Genomic DNA, 22,608 nt, shown 5'->3' with positions numbered 1-22,608 from the left:
CTTTCCATGTTGGGCTTTCACTTTGATTCAACATTTCATTTGAATTCATTTAAAAAAACATTCTGGTGTTTTTAGAAGTGTTTTTTCTTCTATATCCGAGATGGAAACAGCACTAAGTCAACTGAAGTATGATACCATAAGTTCTCTTTGAAATAGAAGAAGTTGGTGTGATGCAGCTCCACTGCGTCACACCAACTGCTTTCATTGACCACATTCATGTGAGTCTGGTCTAAATGTGTTGTTGTCAGAGTCTGCACCCAAGTTTCATACTTGTCACCGTTAGACCAAATTTCAAGGAAGACCATTAGATAAAACAGGTCGTATACAGTTTTACTTCTGCAGTCATGCTCTCTGTTCGATCTAACTCTCTGTATGCTCTCCTTCTATTTTTCTTGTTTAAAGTGGGGGCTAAATGTTTTATTTGTTATTAACCTTAAAGGGACAGTTCGTCCCTAAATCAAAGATAAATGTTTTCCCTCTTACCTCTAGTTCTATTTATCTGTCTAAATTGTTTTGTTGAAAGTTGCCCAGTGTTGTTAGCAGTAGAGATGTCTGCCTCCCCCCAAATATAACGGGACTATATGGCACAAAAAAATATAATAGTATTTGAAAAACTCCACAGCATTGTCTCTTTCCAAAATTCATGGCCCTTATAGCATTATGCCATTTATACTCATTTTAAGGCAGATAGGAAAATGATTGTTTCCTTGATAATACCTTTCTAGACGCACCCGGTTGCCCTATTTTCTATTTTCTATAGAGGTTGACGCCCAGAAACGCCCCGAACACAGCAAAACAAGAAAATACAGGCAGAGGGGAGGGACTCAACACACCGCCACATGCTTCTAGTTGGTAATTAGTGATCATTTAGAGGGATTCTTTTTTTCAATGAGTCTCAAAATAGTTTTTCCGGAAAAATCCTTCTCATTTTACCTTTTCATTTGTGAAATCCTGCCTTGGAGGAGTATGAACATCTTTTTCTGAGTCTGATAATAAACTGGACTGAATCGTGGTAGATCTTCTTTTGGTACCTATAGCAACACGCTCACTCCAACACACCCCTGGTGTTTTTTTGATGCAGTGCTATTATCGGTCAGAACACGGTCCAACCCACACCTCTGTGTAAGTCTGAATGGCGTCTAAGTCCCGTGGTGTTAACTCACCGCAGTCTCACATCTCTTAAGTTGTTGCGTATGTGATCAGTAGACCTGAATATCGCAGAATCGACAAGAATGCGAGGAGACCCTGCAGTGGAGTGGAATGCCTGACTTTGCAGAGAAACGCTCTGGAAACACTCCGCCGGGCTGAGAAAAGGCCTTTTGTGTGCTGAAGTCTGTTCCTCCCCTGCGTGCCTTTGTGGCTCTAACTGTAATAATGATGGAGGAACTGAGGGAGGGAGGAAGAGCACGAAGCGAGAGAATGATAGAGAGGTGTAAGAAGAGTAAACTCGTGACTCATCAGGCGCAGTGGAAAGGAGTTCACTGAGTCAGAGATGAGGCAGGAACATTGGGTGGTGGATGAGCCATGGGACGGATGGGAATAGATGACTGTAGGTAGATAGAAAAAAAAAAAAAAAAAAAAGAAAAGTCAGGCAAAACTGGATCAGGCAGTTTATGGACTTCAATGCAGCATAATGGCTGGAGCGTTTTATGATTGTGTGCACAGCGAATTTGTTATTGGAATACCCGGAGAACGTTGTCATTGTTCCTGCGATGACTACGCGTCGCACAATTTATTCTTTACATCTACAAAACTGATTGTAGCGATTGATGAACTGGCTTACAATGTCCAGTAAGAATAGCAGACTGTAGCTAGGATTTGCATCTAGTGTTGCAGCCCTAACATGAAGAAATGAAATGTATTTTTGACCTGCATTGATCAGCAAGATTTATCATATACCAGATGTTTGAAACGTTCTAAAAAAAAAAAATACAAGCAAAGTGCTGTAGAAGGACAACCATTACAGAACAAGGCCTGTAACTGTCCGAATTAAATCGTTCAAAGTGCTGCTGGAAAAAGTGTATGCACGCTCAGAATACCTTTCCTGGTAATTTAAAGGCTTTTATCCTTAACTTGGACCCAAAAGTGCATCTTTTTTATCCGGAGCTACTTTGATGCCTGCCCTTTTTTTTGTTTGGACCGTGCATCGACTGCCCTCCACATCCTTTGTGTCAACTCAACGGCCCAATCATGCTGACTCTCCTTTTCCCTCTCGGCCTTGATAATGTTTCCGTATCGATTTCGGCGCCCAACTGATGCGGGTCCTTTTCAGATCTGCCGTTGAAATCTGAAGAGTAAAATCGTCTGATTGATTTGGAAAGGGGGGGGCTCTTTGAAGGAGTTCTGTTTCCAGATATCACACCGCTCGAACAAATTTGACTTTGAGGTCCATTTCCTTACCTAACCCATTGTACTTTAATTGACATCTAGAATCACTGTTGATTATGACGCTCTGATAAGCAAAAATCCAGATTTTGACAGCACAAAAACAAGCAAATATTGGCATTTGATATCAGTTTGTGATGTGACTAATCTCCGATAGACTTGCAGGGGAAAACACAATTAATCTTGGCTGTTTGCTGAACACTTCCTTTGCTTTCTCTTTCATGTGGTGTTTCTGCGCCGACCTTTAATGACCTTTTTTTTCTCTGGCAGGAAAAAATAAATAAATCTTGTCTGTTTACATATTCAACAGGTCTTATCTGAAGGCGCTAATCATGCACACTGGTCTCAAGTCTAGAGTTTGAAACAGTCATGACTTCTGAATCCGAAACGGCTTATTAAAAAAACAATAACAGGATGAAGACAGAAACCACACAGTGTCGCTGCTCATACGACAAACGTCACATGCCAGTAAATCAGCTACGCTACACGTGTGGTTATTTGTTTTTTTCAAAGGTTTCAATGCAAATATGAGCAAACCGTTTGTGAGACTTTGCGTTCTGCGTCTTTTTGTCTTGACTGTGAAGGTGTCAAGTTCAAAAGCATTTGATCGTTATATCACCCTGCCTCCCATTCAGCTGACTTCAGATGTGTTTCTGCAGGTTTAACCTTATTTTATCTCTGTTCTCTTTCCAGGGGAGGCTGCTAGAGTAGCACCAGGCCGAGAGGACCGCTCCCCCTCACCCCTTCCCCTTGCCGTCCTGCCAGGGTGGCCGTGTTTTGTTTTTGGGTTTTTGTTTAGTTTGGTTTTTTTTCTGCCCGGATACAACCCCCGCAACCTGGTGAATTCATGATCACATGACCGTGGATATGGACGCAGTCCTGTCCGACTTTGTCCGTTCCACTGGAGCTGAACCAGGATTGGCCAGAGACCTGCTAGAGGGTGAGTTGCAGAGTTTTAGAGTCATAGACGGGAAACATTTTTATGAATTTCCTAATCACTGCTATTTTTGTGGGATGATACAGTGGGTCCCAAGTCACTAAGTATATTCATTTATGCAATTATCACATTGTTCTGTGAAAGTGCAACACAGTAAATACTTGTTTTTTTGGTCCAATCTTTCTTTATTAAATAAAATAAAATTAATAAATTAAACTTTTTGTCAAATCAGTTACGTTGATGTTCAATTAAGTAACATTTTCTATCCTTTAATTTATTCTTTGCTGCTCAAATCTCTTATACAATTCAGCTAAGAAAGGGGGGGGTGTGTGTGAAGTTGACAGCTGGTGATCTTCTGAGCGGCAGCCAGATTGACCGCTGTCTCAGTCAGTGCTTCAGGCTTGTTACTGTTAATTAGGCTATCATCCACCAACAGAAGGAAGGTATATCTGGAGTCAACAGGGCTCCTGTTGCCTAGCAGCAACACAAGCTGCAGATAAGTATACGGGTTAAAAAATGTAATGCAATGCAGTGAAAAAAGCAGCGAGACGAGACACGCTCCAAATTCTGATATCTACTCTCGCCAATGGCCTTCACATAAGACAAGACAGTTATTAGCTGAGTTGACTTGAGGTCAATATTTAAACTAATTAAAGACGTGTCCTTTGCTTTGACGTAGAAACTAGATTCAGGTTATCATGTTGGACCTGGTGTCTCAGACAGGTGTGGTTTCTATCCCTCTCTCTCTGTCTGTAGGCAAGAACTGGGATTTCACCGCTGCCCTCAGTGACTTTGAGCAGCTACGACAGGTGCATGCTGGGAACCTGACGTATTCGTTGGCAGAGAACAGGACGTATCCGCCGCTCGAAAAGGAGATGGCCAGGGTGGGGCGGCCTTTACTCCACCGCCAAGATGAGGTGGTGCAAGGTGAGGCCATTAAAGTGCCGGGCTCGCTGTTAAATGAGAACACCACTGGTTTGAAGCGCCCGAAAGCAGTTCCCAGACTTTAACCAGTAATAGCTAATGTATTTTTTTTTTTAAACTTAGAAATCTCCTTTCCTCTACATCCTCTGCCATTGTCCTTTAGCTGCTACAGAAAAGCGCCTGTCGAGGGGCATTTCCCACGCCAGCTCCACCATCGTGTCGCTGGCGCGCTCTCACGTCTCGAGCACTGGAGGGAGCAGCACTGAGCCCCTCCTGGACACGCCCCTCTGCACTTTCCAACTACCAGACCTCACCGTGTACCGGGACGAGTTCCGTGGCTTCATCGAGAGGGATCTGATCGAGCAGTCCATGATGGTGGCCTTGGAGCATGCTGGTGAGAAGAACTGATCACAAAAACCACATCGTAGATAAACAGACATTTGCGTGCTCACTGGTTAGGAAAAAAAGAGCTGCTTTTCTCGCCTTCTCTCTAGATACAGAACTCCTACACTGATAGATTTATAGTGGATTCACATCACTGTAAAGCTTCAACCTTAGCACACAACAGAAGATCCTTTTTATACACACACATGTTGACATGCAACAGTAGTAAAAGCACAGGTGTAAATAATATAGTTAATAATGGCTGAATTCCATTTAGCTGCTTAGGTTTCATGGTCCTGATATCGTGCATCCTGGCTAACCATACAATAGAGCCATCATTAGTGTTATTAGCACCATTAGCACATGTCTGCTTTATGGTCATATCTACCACATTTTTTGAGTGTAGAGGTTTTTCCACATTCATATCGTAATTAAAGCTAGGTCGGGTAATGTATTTTAGATTTTTTTTTTTAATATATATATAATGTAATGTAATGTAACTTGCAGACTTTATCGCTAGATTTTACAATTTTGCATTTTGGAGTTAACACTGGGCTTCTTTTTCGGTTGTATAATTTTTTTTATCTAGTTTACCCAGGTTTTAAATTAATAAGCAGAGAATACCTTCTTTTGTTGGAAACCTATCAAATGACAAATTTCATATTTCATTACAAATATCAAAAGCAAAACTGTATTCTATGTTCTACATCTTATTTTCCAGAAAAGTAGTTTTTAATACAAATACGATCTTCTTCCCAAACTTCTTTTTTTTTTTTTCTTTTCTCTATTTGATAAAAACAACAGCAACTGTTTTGGAATAATGCAGCGCCATATTTGTATAACAAACAGGTGAGCTAAGTTTTTGTTTCCCCACATGCCTGCAGGGCGACTGAACTGGTGGACTAAAGTGGTTTCTAACTGTCAGAATCTGCTGCCTCTGGCAACAAGTGGAGACGGAAATTGCCTGTTACACGCCGCCTCGCTCGGTTAGTATCACAGACCTTTTCAAACAAGACCCCAGTACCGTGCAGGTTCACACTCCATTAGAATTCATTAAGAGAGCTTCACTGTTGGTTTAAGCGCTAATTGCATTTTACAATGTTGCAGTGCACATTCACTTAGTCTCTGTGGCCCACTTAGGAAATTAATAATGTCCTGACTAATGTGCAGCCATTGTTCAAGCCCCTTTTTATGCTCCTGGATAGTAGATGGGAAAGTCATATTCATGTGCTTAACCTCTGCTTTTAAAACAAGATACTCATAGGTTCGAAGGCAAAAGCTGGCTACACGTTCAGCTTTTCATTCGTTGGTTTACAGTTCATTTTTCTGGTCTTTCAATAAGCTAATAATTTGTGTCTTTTTAAACATGTTTTTTTTTGTTTTTTTAAATGCAGGTATGTGGGGTTTTCACGACCGGGACCTGATGCTACGGAAGTCCCTCTACGCGCTGATGGACCACGGGTTGGAGCGAGAGGCACTGAAGCGCAGGTGGAGGTGGCAGCAGACCCAGCAGAACAAAGAGGTCTGTTATAGAGGCTGCACATTACTCTGGGTCCACTTTGTGATGACTGTATGAGGGGGAGTGGTAGTCTAAAAGCTTGGAGGAGCTCGTGGACTTCAGAATGTTGCTTGTTTGACTAATTTGACCAAAAGGGGCACAAATAAATAAGTATAAGCCTCCACATGCTTTTTATACCAGCATGTCTGCCTGCAGCTGCTCACACTTCTGCAAAAGAACATTTGAAATGCCAAAAGCACACAGCTCACTATTGTTCATTAGTTTTCTGTGTTCCATGGAATCCTCGCTCTCTGCTGTTGTTTACTGTTGCTCAAAACACAGTGGCAACGGTAAACAAACACCAGACACAGGCAGGACAACGTTGGGTTGCTGTAAACTCAAATTCTGAGTTATTTCCAGTGGGTGTCTATAATAACTAAAGCCTAGATTTATGGGCAAATACTGGGTAAATTTGGTTTACTACCACAAAGTCAGGCTTTTCATGCCTGGAGTAAATCTGTAGCTGTGCTGCAAATATTGGTAGATCTAGATATTTTTGATTATCAGGCCTGTGAAGATGATAACTGTCAAAATGAGTATGATTTTCCTATAAAACATTCATATAAGAAAAATCCCTCTCAAACATCACTTATGACCCATCAGAAGCGTGTGGTGGTGTTTGTATCTGCAGAGTCCCTGTCCTCTCTCTGTTTATTATTATTTATCTGTGTTCAGAACATTTCTGGGCGTCAACCTCTGCAAAAACGTAGCAACCAGGTGCCATCCAAGAGGAAGCTGGAAAAAACCAAAAGCAGACATAGACGCAGAACAACACAAGTATAGCGAGGCAAAACGGCAAGCGTTCAAAGCTCTGTTTCAAAACAAGAGTGAATTTGTGGTCGGCTTTCATCAGCTGCTGAGCGCCCTCACCTTAACTGCGGTCAGGGGGGCGTGTGCTTCAGGTGTCGTTGAGTCAGGGAGGAGGAGCCATAAGTGACATAAAGTTCGACCTGTACAAAGCTTACAGTGTTCAGTTTTTGTTGACATTGTCAGAAATGACATCATGCAGGAACCTACACCAGGTTAACACGGGGAAAAGGTTTTTAGAAGGGCTTCTGAAAATAGCATTTTTAACGCAAAACCAGAAATTTGAATGTTTGGATTTTAATACATAAAGAACACCACTGGTAAAGCTACAGATTAATATAAAAACCTCATTAAACAAATAACTCGCCCTTCAGTTAAATTAACTCCTTTGTGATTGGGTCAAAAAATAAACAAACAAAATAAAACTGAACATTATAGGTTTTTTATAAAAGTAGACTTTATGGTATAACAGTTGTACTGGATTTCCTTAGATTGTACAGCTGTACCTACGATTATAGTGACCAGTGAGTGTTGGTAGAGGCAATACAACTGCTGTAACAACAAAACATTTAAAAGTTTGCACAACAGGTTTGGCAGGATTTAAATCTTCTCCTGGTAAACAACCTCGCATTTAATTGTCAGCTGATAGTCCCTTTTTGCCTCTTCGTCAGCAGCCTTGACAACATGCCGCTGACCTTATCAAATATAAAGTGGATTTAAGATTGTTTTATCGTTATCATCGCCCTGCTGTTGAACATTATTATCTTAAAGCGACGGTATCTCCACCTTACTATTGGTACTCTTTATCAGAGAGAGACTGTTTGAGTTGTTCATGCACTCCGCTTCACTTCCACACTCTTCAGAGGCTTTTTTTTGTTTGTTTTGTCACAGAATACAATGACTCTTCTCCCAAATCAAGCAAGCGTAGCAGCACACTGAGTATGTTTTCCAAAGTGGTTGCAGACAGCGTGCAGACACCCGCGGATGAGATGCCACACGAATGACTGCCTCATGTTCAACGGCCACCACAGAGGTGTCCTTTTAGCAAATCACTGAAACCAAAATTGCTCTGGTGGAGCTGCACAGAGGCCAGCGGTAGAGGACTGCGGCTGCGCTGGGATGTTTTATTTCCTGAATGTGCCTTGAAGGGGATTAAAAACATTGAGTGTGAGGAATAAAACATAAAACTGTCCATATATGGATATTTGTGAGGGTTTTGTTGTGACCGACAGAGGATTTGAGTTAGATTCTTTCCTCAATTGTCAGCATGTAACCTTGTGGTAAGACGCCATAACGTCAGTGCATGCTTTTGTGACATTTGACACTCCCTCTCTAAATGACAAATGTGTGTGTGTGTGTGTGTGTGTGTGTGTGTGTGTGTCCTTCCTTTCTCCTCAGTCCGGTCTGGTGTACACGGAGGAGGAGTGGCAGAAAGAGTGGAATGAACTGTTGAAGCTTGCCTCCAGTGAGCCCAGAATACACTACAGCACCAACGGCACCAACGGGTGAGGAGGCCCGGCTCGGACAATGCGGGGACTGTTAGCCCCGACGCACACTTTAGTCACACTCATGTTTTTATTCATGAAAACAAAACAACGGCGCTCACAGTCAGAACTGGGCGGCTTGCCCTGGTTTTAGTCAATCTGCTGTTTATTGTAGCAGGCTTAAGTTCAAAAGGGTTAGATATACTGACGACGCTCCGCAATACAAACTCCAACTCTCGGTGTGGTTTCGCCTTCATACGGTTATGAATTTTCTGTTTGTGGCCCAACAAAACGTCTACAATTCGCATTCTTTCGTTATTATTAGTCATAAGGAAACCATTTTCTAATCCCCTCCCCACAGTATAAACAATTGTGTCTCTGTCGTCTTCAGGGCGGAGTCCTCAGACGAACCGGTGTACGAGAGTTTAGAGGAGTTCCACGTCTTTGTCTTGGCCCACGTCCTCAGGAGACCCATAGTGGTGGTGGCCGACACCATGCTGAGGGACTCGGGAGGAGAGGGTAAATAGGCCCAGAAGCCTCACATTGCTAATGCATCACTTTCTTTAATATTTCATAATAATGTTGAGAATTTCATCATAAAACTCCTCCCCCATTGTACCTAGAATTTTTGAATAAAACATTCTTGATTAAGTCGTCAATGGCTGATGACTTGTCACTCATGAGTTGTTCAAAGGAAGTAAGCGCCACCCATCTGGTATCTCAAGCTGGGTAAAACAAACAATATGAACTATTGACAAATACTGTGTGACCTATTGTTGATCGCATACACACATTTTACTGATATCAGAGGTGAGAACATCTAGTTATGGAATGATTGCAACACAAATGAGAATAATATATAAATACACCTCCAACTAGAGAAGTACCGGTTTGATTTATTGAGATTACAGTTTTGGCTCAAATCCTCCCAGTGTGCCGTATCGCCAGGAAACAGTGCTGAGGTCCTCTTTTTTTTTTTTTTTTTTTTTTTCCCGGATGTTTAATGTCCTCGATACTCTTTTCCCCAGCCTTTGCTCCCATCCCGTTCGGAGGCATCTACCTACCGCTGGAGGTGCCAGCTGCCAAGTGCCACCGCTCGCCCCTCGTCCTGGCATACGACCAGGCGCACTTCTCTGCCCTGGTCTCCATGGAGCAGAGGGACAGTTCCAAAGACCAAGGTAATGCTCTGCCTCATTCATCTTTATTAACATGTGAATAATGACTAACTTTTTTTGTTTTGTTTCTTTTTGCAGCCCTCCTAGTAATCTGTTGACATTTTAAAACATCGATATGGATGTACACTTTTGTAGTTTTCATACGTTAATGTGTGTAAGGTTTCGAGCTAGAGTTTTCTGACAGTACATTGTAGTTAGACCCACTTCACAGTTTGGCGCCTTTGCTTGAGGGGTCAGTCTTTTTTTATATATTGACCTTAGTGGTTTATTTAAGAATAGTGACTAATAGCCTGTGGGCTTTTGAGTATATCCAGTGATCTCTCCAGTTCAACACCAAGCAAGCAAACGACCTCCTTTCCAGTGTTAAAGTAGATGATTTTTTTAGTTTTTTTTATGAAAGTTTGACGGATAAAGTCAAAGATTTGTCGTAAAAAAAAATATATACTCCAGATAACTACATTGGTGTAAAGGCTGTTTTCTTATGTTTTCACCTTTTACAGAATAGAATTTTGAAGAAAAACACTGAGTACTAGTGCTCACACTAAAGTTTTTGCACAAATTATAAGTGTATCATCAAAATTCGAGACATGGCCCAGACATCGAACTGTTTACCAGTCTATAAATATCATCCAAAGACAATATCGGTCAGACGCCGCAGACTAAATTCCAAAATAGAAAGTGAAAGAATTGATTGCACTCAGAAGTATTTCCTGTCTGCAGACGATCCTGTGCTGGATTCAAACGTTTGATCTTTTTTCTAAGAATACTTCTTCTCTCCATCTCTACCAGCAGTTGTGATCCCTCTAACCGACTCGGAGCACAAAATGTTGCCTCTGCACTTCGCTGTGGACCCTGGGAAAGACTGGGAGTGGGGCAAGGATGACACAGACAACGTGATGCTGGCAAGGTAGGGTCTCCTTCTAAAAAAAACACCTCGCATATGTATGTACATCCAGCTATTTATATCGGGGTCAAACGTATTACAAATGTCTTTATTAGGATGCAAATGATTCATCTTGTATGCGTTTTATGGACAGCTGTCCCTATAGCACACAGTGTCAGTGTGCAGGGATTGACCCCTGACTCCAGATTAGCGACACTCCAGTGCCAGTGACAATAAGATTAGCTCTAAATACCTTCTATGAATGGACCCGGGGAAGGAGACGCCAAAATAGCAGCTCGGTAAAAATAACCATCCACGTCAGTCGATGACACTGTGGATGTCTTACTCAGATGAGATGGTGGACAGAGATGATATTACACAAGTGGCTGCCTCATATTGTTTGGAAAAAGGTCATTGAGTTAATTCTAGTGCAGAACAAGAATGCACAACCGCAAGATGCTTTTAGTGCATTTGCTATTTACTGCGTAATTCCGAGCCAAATGGCCAGTGACTGTTGAAAAGCAGCATCCAAATCATTCAGTTTTATTACATCAAGTTAGCTGCTATCCCTGGAAGCAGCTAGGTTTATGTAAAACTGAATACACTCTTTTGTAAATGAGTTATTTCTTGTAGTATGTTTCTTCCTCTGCATATTGTTTGGGATGTATTTCCTCTGGTACCGTGGTTTAGAAATCCAGCTCCCTGACTGTTGTCCAATACTCTCTAACAGCTAGAACATGAGAGATAACATCATCAACTTGCAAAACATCAACATTAATCGAATGTTTTCATTAGTAGGACACTGGAGCTCAAAAGTGTTTTTTTTTTTATCTCCTCTCACCGAGCTGTGACTCATTCCTCTCTCTCCTTCTCCTTTTCACCCAGCGTGGCTCTTTCTTTGGAGGCCAAGCTCCAGATGTTACACAGCTACATGACGGTCACCTGGCTGCCCCTGCCCTGTGAGGTAAAGATGAAAGTCCACGCGTCCATCAAGAGGCCATGTTTGCTCCTCTACAGCGGGGAGGTTTTATAAAGCCGCCAGGGTCCACCACAACTTTTTAGCGGATAACCTCGTTTCTACCCAAGCTGCTTTTTGCAATTTGATGAAATTCTGCACAGACATGGATGTTAACTGCACCGTGACTGGTTGGCAGAGGCGTACAACCGCATGGTGGTAATACTAGTTTACTCTTCCATCAGACAAGCTGTCCTTTGGCTGCTACACAGAGCGTATGTTAAAAACAAACCACACTGGGTCATTCAGGTCATAAAGTCCTGCAGCACAAATACTGTGACAAAGCTCTTCTTGTGTGCCACACACTAGCAGCAAGGAGCTTGAAATGACTAGTTTTATAGCAGTTTCATAGTTAAGCTGCAGGGGACTGGCCCCCCAGACAACAGGAAACCCTGTATTGACCTATCATTTTAAAGGGATTGTTCTGATTAGAAGTGCTACCAGAGGATAACTGTGTGGTGGGTATTATAGCGGAGGGACGGAGCGTTCTGTAAGCGCTTCTTGTTTGACATCAGAACCGTGCGTCATCGTGGAGGTCATGACTTTTCCAAATGCAGCATCGTTGATTTTAGAGCTTCCATGACATGTTTGCAGATATGAAAAGGCTTTTGTGTTTTTGCATTGGTCTGCAAAAAACAGCTCTATGAATCACTCTTTTTCGCATTCCTTTTCCCCCACAATACCTAATGGACATCTGCTGTACTGCTAGAGTTTAGCCAGAACGTGACTTTTTTTTCCATTTCTTATGAATATTATAAATATTTCCATTGTGATACGGTCAGAGGATTGGGACCTGATGTCATTTTCCCGACAGCACTTTTTCACTAGCTTGTGTTTCTGCTTTGTTTACTTTTACAGCAAGCACCTCTGGCCCAACCAGAGTCTCCCACAGCGTCAGCAGGAGAGGATGCCCGGACGCCTCCTGACTCAGGAGAGTCGGATAAGGAGTCCGTCAGCAGCAGCTCCAATGGCAACGGAGACACAACAACAGCATCCACGGTCAACGGAGGTGGGTCCTTGGCCAAGAACAGCTCCTCCTCCTCATCTAGTTCCTCCAGCAGTGGGTCGGCCGGGGCGGGGACAGGAACAGTGGGGAAGGACAAAACCAAGAAGGACAAGGACAAGGATAAAGACAAAAAGAGGGCGGACTCTGTGGCCAATAAGCTCGGCAGTTTTGGCAAAAGCCTGGGCAGCAAGCTGAAGAAGAACGTGGGCGGGCTGATGACGGGAAAGAACGCCGGAGCTGGAGGTGCCAAGCAGGACGGTGTGGAGAAGAAGAAGGGCTCGTTTAGGGGGAGGAAGGGCAGCAAGGATAGCTCGCCCTCAGCCCACGCCTCAGAGGATTCTGGGAAAGGCTCCCCCTCCTCAGGTAGCGAGCGCCTCAACGGAACGGGGAGCAGCATGAGCAGCAGCGGCGGGAGCAGCACCGAGAGCGAGAACTACAAGTACAGCGCCGACGTCAAGGTCAGCCTGGGCATCCTGCGAGCCGCCATGCAAGGGGAGAGGAAGTTAATCTTCGCCAGCCTTCTCACCACCAGCAACCGGCAGCCCTTCCAGGAGGAGATGATCCAGCGGTACCTGGCCGACGCAGAGGAGCGCTTTCGTGCCGAGCAGGAACAGCAGCGGCGCGACGCGGAGAGGAAGGGCGTCACCAACGGCATCCAGCCGCCTAAGAAGGAGACGGTAGCCGGAACGGACCTGAGCTACCGGCCTTATGAGGCCAAAGAGGAGCTGACGGAGGACGCGCCGCCTTCCTTCAACCAGCTCAAGCCCTCTCCTCTGAGCCCCTCCATGTACTCTGGAGTCGTGCCCATCCCCCGGCCCTCCTTCATCGACCAGACTCCTGTCGCAACCCCCCTCACCCAGCACCTTCACATGCACGGCTACATGGACACCCGGCGCCAGCTAGCCGGCGGTTCCCCGGCAACCTCCTACCCGGGCCTCCCCTCTTACGCCACCCTTCCCCGGCACTGCCCCGCAACGCAGGCTCCCTCCCATCCCCAGTACAATAACTCACAAGGCCCCGCCTCCCTGAGCCCCTCTCGCCTGGCGCCCTCGTACCCCCCCGAGTTCGACCCCCCAGACTACCCTGGGGCTGAACCTGCGGGAGGGAGTTACACCAACGGCTTCCGGGACATGCGCTCCAACTTAGACTCTCGGAGCGGGCAACCCCCGGTCAGACACTACTCGCTGGGCAGCGCCGGCGGTCTGCAGTCCAGCCGCTGTCGGACACCCAACTGCACCTACTACGGACACCCCGAGACGGGCAACTACTGCTCCTACTGCTACCGGGAAGAGCTGAAGAAGAGGGAGCCAGAACTAGCCATCCATAGGTTCTGAATGAACCTTGCTATGGCTTGAATTTGATTGAGTGGCCTTTTTCAGTTTAAAAAAAACAAAAAACAAAAAAAGAAACGGCTGGAGCATCAGCCTCTGAATGAACAAGAGAAAGGCACAACCAGCTCCCTCCCTTCTTTTTTTTTTTTTTTTTTTTTTTTTAGCCGTGTCACTTCCTGTTGGAATAGACGACCTCAGAAAGTGTCAGAGCGTCGTCATGACTACAGAATAAACAGGGTGGATTCTCGCTGCTGGGGTCACATGTTAGACCATAGAATTAACTTACTGCACTTCTGTTACATTTTGCTGTGGCTCTTATGCAGGCGTCGTGTGTGTGTGTGTGTGTGTGTGTGTGTGTGTGTGTGTGTGTGTGTGTGTGTGTGTGTGTGTGTGTGTGTGTGTGTGTGTGTGTGTGTGTGTGTGTGTGTGTGTGTGTGTGTGTGTGTGTGTGTGTGTGTGTGTGTGTGAGCGAGCTGCAGGCTCTCCTCCTTTATCAGTTTCACGCCTTGCTACTGTCTCCTCCTAGTGGAGAGAATGTATACGGCAAGCGCCATACAAAACACTCATCAACACACATATATACAGCACACGCACACAGAAACACTAAGTCAGACTCACACTACCACAAACACAGAGACGCAAGCACAAACACAAGAGTGTCACCAGTCCATATGTGGTCGGTGACCATGTCTGGATGGTTAATTAAGGGATGTTTGAGCATTGTGAAGTCAGTTCTGGTTCGGTTGATTTCAGTGTTACGCAGATTTTTACACTACTGTTCCTAGATGCTTGCGTCACGCGTACCTCGGGAAACAGCAGAATGAATCCTCGTGGAATTGCTTTTTTTTTCGCTGGTCCATATTTGCACAATGCGAATTTGAAAACTACCGCGCCATGCTAAAGATGAAGCGTTCTGTGGGCTGCTGTGGTGCTACTATTACAGAATGCAAACACATAAATGTCCATGCATCAAATACAACTGCTCTGCACTGTTATCCTTTTTGGCAAAACACTACTTATAAAGCTATAAATTGGATTTATTAAAGAGGTCAACCTGTTGGAAGATTTGAATGCAATTGGTCAGTTTATTAACCAGGCATTGTTGAACAAAGACGACACAGCAACACGTCGACACAGCCCCACGGTGGGATACTGATCCTAGAGCCTGATCCAGAGTATTCCAGACGTTTTGTCTCAATGTTTGTCTTTCTCAGTTGGTTATTCTTCTGTCTGTAACAATAGTTGCCGTTGAGGCATTTATTTATTGTGGCCCAACACAGCCATGCAATACTACACACTACAAAGTCAAAATGTCACATAGCACAACAGTTTTTGGAGACATCCTGCACATATGCGTAACATCCTTTCAAAGTTAAATCATTCAAATGCAACACGTTTTTGGGGGGTAATTTGACAAGTAAATGAACCCATTTGTTACTAAATAAGTGACATAAACTTGGTCAACACAAACGGTCTGCAGTTGTGACAATTGTCTCCAATTTCTGTTTGCACCATGCAAAGGGACGCATGCGTCTTTAGTTGGATGTTGATACACAATAATATTCTCACGGTATTGACAAATTGTGGTAACAGGTTATGATTCTGAAAAACTTTGAAATGACATGCCGTCTGGTGGTTGAGAAATGTGACACGTGTTTCATGCAATCGCACGAAAGGTCAAACGTTGAGGGTTTCCTTCCTCACGAGACATCTTAATGCTCATTGGTTTTCAATATCACTGCAAACTGACATTCTACTAAAGGCCGGTTCTCAATTTCTGACATTCGTCCCGACAAAAATCCAGTTGCGTTCTTCTTCTCTTTTTTGCACAATTTCAAGCACTTTCCTGATGTCCGTAGATACAAAACTTTTTACTGTTTTTGAAGTGGCCTGACTGTTGTCTTTTGTTCATCTCTGCAGACACTGCCACCTATGTTCATGATAGAAATCAGGGGCACGGGCCGGAGGGGGGGTTTTCTCGAAAAGGATTTCGTTACTGTAGAGCTACAGCGTTTTGGTGCCGGCGTCACCGTCTAACTCAGTTTCCTAGTTGCCTTTTTCAGCATTCGTTCTCGTGGCATCGCAGTCCTGTTTGTACGTTGAGTATTCACTGCTTGCCTCATTTCCTGCAGTCTCTACTACTACTACTACTACTACTACTACTACTACTACTACTACTACTGCCCCACAATGTAACAAATTATAATAATTACTAAATCGTGTTGAAGCTATTGCGATTATGCCATTATTCTATTCAGTTAGTTATATCAACGAGTTGATACCGGCTAATGTTAAGTTCGAGTCTTCCTTATTAAAATATTCAGATTTAAGGCTGTTTTAATGTCAAAACGACTACTTAAATACTTAATTATTTCCCCTTTAATAAGCCATGGGGGGGGGTCTTTCTTTTGAAGTAGTGTGACTCATGTTGAGGAATCCGTTCTTTGGCATTAAGTCTAGAAAAGCACAATTTAGTATGCAATTCACTGCCTTGCCCAGTTGAGGGCAGTCTTGTTTTCTTTTTGTTTTTTTAAACTCTGCGTTTGGAGTTTAAACCTCGCGACCTATACTCAAAACTACAAGTAATAATAACCAAAATATTAGGGGCAGCATTTTGGGTAGTGCTGATTCAACACTATGCTACACTGTAATACAGTATTTTCTGTGATGCGAAAGCTGGTTAAGGAAGAAGGGAGTTCATTTTGCTGTGCATTTTAAAGTAACACTAGAGTTTTAATGACAATAAAACACTTAAATCATGCTATTTCCCAAAAAAACAAAACACAAAAAACGTGCATTTGCTGTGTTTACGTGTGTTGACCCGTGTCCGTGCACTAACAGTTTAACTCAGACAAAACCCAGTGTTCTCTTACTGTGGGAAGGTGATGCCTGTTTTTAAAGATGTGTACGTGTGCAAACTCTCTTTCCCTCTCTCCAAAGTAATAATTAGCTGACAAAACCATTTCATTTTTTATTTTTATTTTGCAATGAAACGGATGCCTCATAAAAACATGTAAGACATCAGACTCTACAGGCTACAAACACCTTTTTTGTATTTATGAAGAAGAAATAACAGAAAACGATGAGAGGTTGTATAAATATGTTCCAAGTTATTTTTGTAAGCCCAAAGTTTTACAGTGTTTTTAAAAAGGGTAAGAATGTATGTTGTTGGAGACTGAAACGCGTATGGCCGATGAGCTTGTCAGAGCCTGGATTTGGTGTTTACCAGAAAGTGACATTTTTGCCGCCGAAAGCGACTCCCAGACACACGAGCCTCTTGATACTCGAGGCTCTCTCATTGCAAACTAATTTCCTCAAAGCTGACCTAACGAGACACCATTTGAGAATATATATATATTTATAGTGAGATTTTTTAATAGGTTTCCTTGTGGAATGTTTAGTTGCGACATTTTAGGATGTTCTTTCTCACATGGCTAATTGTCTAGCAGTCTGGCTTTTTATTTGTTTGTTGCTCTTTTTTTGGGGGGATTTGTACATTTTTTTTGTTTACTTTTTTTTTTTTTTCTACAGCCACCGATCCGTGCTATGCTAAAACATGACAGCAGCGTTCTTGTTGACCCAGCTCGTTTTTCTCCAAACCAGAAGAGAAATGGCTCAGAATTAGTTTTGCGACATAACTGACCCGATATATTTTTATATATATTGTACAACACTGTATTTTCTGTGTGAGCAGAACATTCATCATCGGTGACGTTAACATGGAATACTTCGAGTTGCATGGGACTGGAACTGTTGCATGTACATGGCGATCCATTTTACCAAATTTGTGCATTATTTTCACTTGATTTCAGTTGTCCTGGTATTTTTGATCTGTTTTTATTTTCTATCGTTTTAATGTTTTTTTTTTGTTGTTTTTCTTTTTGAGAGGAGAGCCCTAAGGCTGTGTGACAGTGCAATCTGGATAGAAAGAACATCAGATTTTATGTTAGGTTATTATTATTATTATAATTATTAATTTTTTTTGCACCGTTTGAATAAATTCTCATTGTATTTCAAGAATGCTACGCTTCCTCTCTTTTCTGTGTTTGACATGAAAAATAACTTTTGTAATCTACACATTGCTGGATCATAAATGTTCACTGATATTAGATTAATTCCATAAAAAAATAATGATGGACAATACATAATGACATAAAGATGATTTTACACATTTTAAATTTTGTCCATACATAAAGTTGCAGCACTAGGCTGGAACATCTTGGAATTAGAATTTTTAATTTTTGCTGCATTTACTTTCCTACTTGACAGTAAACTGAATTTTTGGGGGGTTGGACTGTTTTTCAGACAAAACAACCGATTGGAAGACGTCACTTTTTTGTACATTTTATATACCAGGTGAAAATAACTGACAGATTATTCAAAAATTAAAATAATTGTTGGTTGCATCCCTACTTGGAATGGGCCAAATTCTACATTTGCTTTATGTCTGAAGCAAATTCTAAAAGACTGTCCTCTAACTGCACAGTGCCCTATAAGCAAGGCACTGAATGCCTGATAGCTCCAAAGCAACGGTTTACTCTCACCTCTTTGTGTCGAGAAAATAATTTCCTCATCTGTCAAACAGGTATCGAGTTATCATCATCGTCATTAAAGCGGAGCTGCAGAGAAACACTAAAATGGAATAGAAACAAACTAAATAGATAAATACGGAGCTCAGACATATATTTAAATGTGAATACCTAATTGTTATCTGTGACATTCTGTATTACCCTAACCTTGTTGCATTATACATTGTTGAATAACTCCAGCTCAGATGATGCAAGGTCCTGTGTCTGGGACTGTTTTATGTATCAGAGAAATCGGAGACCCTTATGTAATATTGAACAGTTTCCCATGTGGTAAAAAATCCAGACCTCTCTCTATTATAGTTCACAAGGACTCTGTCTCTCCACCTGTTCAGCAGCAGCACACACCGTCGCTCAGGATTACTCAAACTTTCCCCCGTTCTCTCTCCGGACAGGAATTTTCTTCTGAATCGGCCTCCTGTATTTGTCTGGAAGAAAGTTACAAGTGGTTTCTTTCCGCTCGTTTGGATGAGAGAGGGGAGGAGCCAGTCCCCACGCAGAGCTGCTAAAGGATCAGGAAAAAAGGTACTGCTGACCAAAAAAGAGCCTGTAGATGGTCAATTATCTTCTTCATTTTACAAGCTTGAATCACCAGAAAGTTGACAGTTTTATGGATACAAGTTGGCTGAATACAAAGCTATCAAACCTGACTCTTTCATTTGTCCATAAAAAAAGTTGTTTCCTTGAATACCATTTGAGAAAAAAAAAGACAAATTAATACAAGATCTACTTAACAAAGATGTTTCTCATGTGTTTAAACAAAGTACACTGATATATGGAAAGCAATATCAAAACAAAGGACAAGACAAGCTTGGACAGTTTGAGTTCAGGATTCTGACTTAAAACACATTATACAGATTAATAGGACTTTTCAGAGTTGTGTTAGTCCAATGGTGCAAAGGAACTATTTACTCGAGTAAAAAACAGTATTGAGGTACTACTTCACAATATTTCAGAGAGATACATTGGACATCTATACTGACTGTGCATATTAAGATGATGCATATTGTTTAAGATTAAACTACCCAAGTTTGCATTAGGCAGATAACATTACAAAGGCACTGTATAAAAAGGGTCAGAGCAGACTGTATCTGCTGAGGAGACTGAGGTCTTTTGGAGTGCAGGGAGCACTCCTGAAGACCTTCTTTGACTCTGTGGTGGCATCAGCCATTTTTTATGCAGTGGTCTGCTGGAGCAGCAGCATCTCGACAGCTGACAAGAAGAGACTAAATAAGCTTGTCAGGAAGGCCAGCAGTGTGCTGGGGTGTCCACTGGATACGGTGGAGGTGGTGGGAGACAGGAGGATGATGGCCAAGCTGTCATCCCTGATGAACAACACCTCCCACCCCATGCAGGACACTCTGGCAGCTCTGTGCAGCTCCTTCAGCCACCGGCTGCTTCACCCCCGGTGTGTGAAGGAGAGGTACCGCAGGTCCTTCCTTCCTGCTGCTGTCAGGCTGCACAACCAGCTCTGCTCCCAGCAGACCACATGACACATGACAATAAAAACCTGTGCAATACATTACACTGTGCAATTATAGTTATAATAGTTTTTTTTTTCTGTCTATAAATATAATATTTCAGTTATTGTTGATTTCTACTGTTTTTTATTGCCTATTTATCATACTTTTTTAAAAATTTTTTTTTTATTTTTTTATCTTGTTTTTCTTTTACTATGTATCTTGTGTGCACTTCACCCTATGCTGCTGTAATCCTGCAAATGTCCCCGCTGCGGGACTAATAAAGGATTATCTTATCTTATCTTATCTTACCTTTTACCTGGAGCAGCTACAACAGGAAAAAATGCTACTTACCACATGAATGCAATATTATTAATAATCCAGTAATATATGATAGATACGCCTTTATTGAGTGGGTAAATTCAGGTGTTGCAGCAGCACAAGTATAGGTGAAAAAATAAAATAAATAAAAAATGAAACAAAATTGGAAATTAAACTGTTCAAGACCAATTTAACTTAACATTACAAAGCAAGCAGTCTTCATACAGTATCCACGACCAGTGTATATCAACAGCATGATGAGTGTTTTTTTAATTTTTTATTAGAGGTGTATGTTACTGATATTGCTTTTGTATTTTTACTTGTTTTTAATGCAGGACTTATACTAGTATGAGTATTTAACTGGTATTTATACATAGTAGTACCTCTTCCCCCACTGTGTACAATGTTATTGTTTAGTGGTGGTGAGTTCAAGGGGGTTTAGAAAAATCGGGGAAAACTGAACACTTTGCTCCTCCCGTCACTGTCGGTTAATCAATCTTAAAAACTTATTATGTGCTTTTTTTTTTGTATCTCCAATCCAGATGGTGTATAAATATTCTTTTCATTTCCCACATACACTGGCCCTTTAAGAAGCTCCACCGCTGCACTTAGCTTTTCTATTTTTTTTTTTTTTTTTTTTCCACCACCACCACCACCACCAGTGTGTTTTCACTATGGCGAGCGGATAAACAAACAACACAGAGCCCGATGGCTGGGAAAACAGCGGTACAGTGAACGCATCTCCTCGCTGGTGACTGGAGCGCACACGCGTTCCTCACAGCCCGGTGACGGTGGGGGGTTTTCGGCTGGGTGTGCTCTCGGGACACGGAGGCTGTCGGTGCAATCAGCCACAATAGTTTGCTTGTCTCGGCTGCAGCAGCCGGTGGACTCCGGACTCTTTTCTTGTCTTTCTGACGGCTAAAAATGAAAAGAGGGGAAAACTAACACTGCAGCCATAATCTTATTATATCACAGATTTATTCTTTTTTTTTTTTTTTTTTTTTTTTTTTGCTTGTTTTTTATTTTTTTTAAATAGAGTTGAATTATAATACAAAAATGTTGACAGGCTCTAAAACCACGTTCAAAGTGAGACAAATGCTCCCAGACATCAAGGTAAGGTTGCATATGCCAATGTCTAAGCTTTAAACTGTATATGTTTTGCATGTGTTTAATAATAGTAATTTAACCATTATATCTTTTTATATATATATATATTTTATATATATATATATATATATATATATATATATATATATATATATATATATTTATATATATATATATATATATATATATATATATATATATATATATATATATATATATATATATATATATATATATTTATATTATATATATATATATATATTATATATATATATTTATATATATTTATATATATATATATATATTTATATATATATATATATGTATCTGGGACTTTGGTGTAGGTTATTTACAGTAATATTCAGGTGAATTATGATTTGAGGTTTGATTTCTGGCTGTGTGTTTATCCCACAACAGTCAATAATGCTTCAGTGGTACACGTCCAACAGTTCACATGTGATTTAACACCACAGAGGCAATGTCATGATGCAGGAAACACACCATCCCTCAGTCCCCATGCAGAGCTGTAAATCTACATTCAGATAGTTTTGCAGCTTTTCCTGATTAGAAACCTGCCTCCCTTCTGCAGAGATCCCTCTGTCAGCCTATTTGGGCTGCAAAAAAAGGTCTGCTTTCCCCCCCTCTGTCTGAACAACAGGGAGATGCATAATTGCAGTAAGGGTACAATAATGTCGCTGTCTTTGGCTGCTTGCCTTGTTAAAGACAAAAGTAGTGGTGGCTAATCTTAATCACTTCTTGTGGCAGGGGGTTTCCCCTAATATGGGATTAAGACGTTATGCAGACGATCATCTCCTGTGCAGTGAACAGTTGTAGCCTACATGGAGCTGTAATGAAAAGCTTTGGAATGCACTAGGAAAAATCTTTGCATTGCAAGTGATCAGCAAGATACTGTCCCAGTTTTGGAGCACCTGAGAGGATAGAGGTAAGAGGGACTTATTAGTTTGAGAAGACGGCACAAAGCAACGTGTACGCACAGATTGAATGAGCTCATTCCTCTGGGAACGCTCCCTTGGCACCGGCTTTGTGTTGCCTGGCTTTTTTGTCTCTCCCTGGTTATTTCCAGCAGCCGCAGGGGGAAACGTTAACAGATGCCTCTTTACTCTGCCTTCGGGCGAGGCTTTGCATGTGGAGTGGGGGGGTGATGTGCCCTACACAACATCTGGCCGTCGCCATGGAGACAGCAGTCGGGAGCTAGAGGCGTTTTTCTGAATTTGATTACCTCCG

The 22,608-nt window shown here is 42.0% G+C and overlaps 2 protein-coding genes across 3 annotated transcripts in view; both read left to right on the top strand.

The window, feature by feature from the left end:
• Positions 1 to 3,234: 3,234 nt before the first annotated feature.
• On the top strand, positions 3,235 to 13,946 carry otud7b (OTU deubiquitinase 7B). Of its 2 annotated transcripts, none has more exons than XM_054621892.1 (11): positions 3,235 to 3,325; positions 4,079 to 4,249; positions 4,410 to 4,640; positions 5,515 to 5,616; positions 6,025 to 6,152; positions 8,394 to 8,500; positions 8,871 to 8,998; positions 9,508 to 9,657; positions 10,447 to 10,561; positions 11,423 to 11,501; positions 12,411 to 13,946. In XM_054621892.1, the coding sequence occupies exons 1-11, from the start codon at positions 3,241 to 3,243 to the stop codon at positions 13,890 to 13,892; spliced, it is 2,778 nt and encodes a 925-aa protein (XP_054477867.1). In that variant the 5' UTR covers positions 3,235 to 3,240; the 3' UTR covers positions 13,893 to 13,946. The 2 variants fall into 2 exon arrangements, with proteins under 2 accessions (XP_054477867.1, XP_054477866.1); XM_054621891.1 differs by having other exon boundaries at positions 10,444 to 10,561.
• Positions 13,947 to 21,299: 7,353 nt separating this feature from the next.
• Positions 21,300 to 22,608, top strand: part of mtmr11 (myotubularin related protein 11) — a 32,617-nt gene continuing 31,308 nt past the window's right edge. The window contains exon 1 of the mRNA XM_054622014.1: positions 21,300 to 21,369. Within this exon, the coding sequence (XP_054477989.1) occupies positions 21,313 to 21,369 (57 nt within the window). The 5' untranslated portion in view covers positions 21,300 to 21,312. The remainder of the gene's footprint in view (positions 21,370 to 22,608) is intronic.

This window comes from Anoplopoma fimbria, chromosome 20, assembly GCF_027596085.1.
Source record: "Anoplopoma fimbria isolate UVic2021 breed Golden Eagle Sablefish chromosome 20, Afim_UVic_2022, whole genome shotgun sequence".
Lineage (NCBI taxonomy): Eukaryota > Metazoa > Chordata > Actinopteri > Perciformes > Anoplopomatidae > Anoplopoma > Anoplopoma fimbria.
Note: the sequence above shows the minus strand (reverse complement) of the source record. Positions and strands in the feature narration are given on the sequence as shown.

Coding starts and splice junctions, on each gene's coding strand:
- otud7b (XM_054621891.1), top strand. CDS start 3,241: ATGACCGTGGATATGGACGCAGTCCTGTCCGACTTTGTCCGTTCCACT. Junction 3,326..4,078: donor GGCCAGAGACCTGCTAGAGG/GTGAGTTGCAGA, acceptor CTCTGTCTGTAG/GCAAGAACTGGGATTTCACC. Junction 6,153..8,393: donor AGACCCAGCAGAACAAAGAG/GTCTGTTATAGA, acceptor CTTTCTCCTCAG/TCCGGTCTGGTGTACACGGA.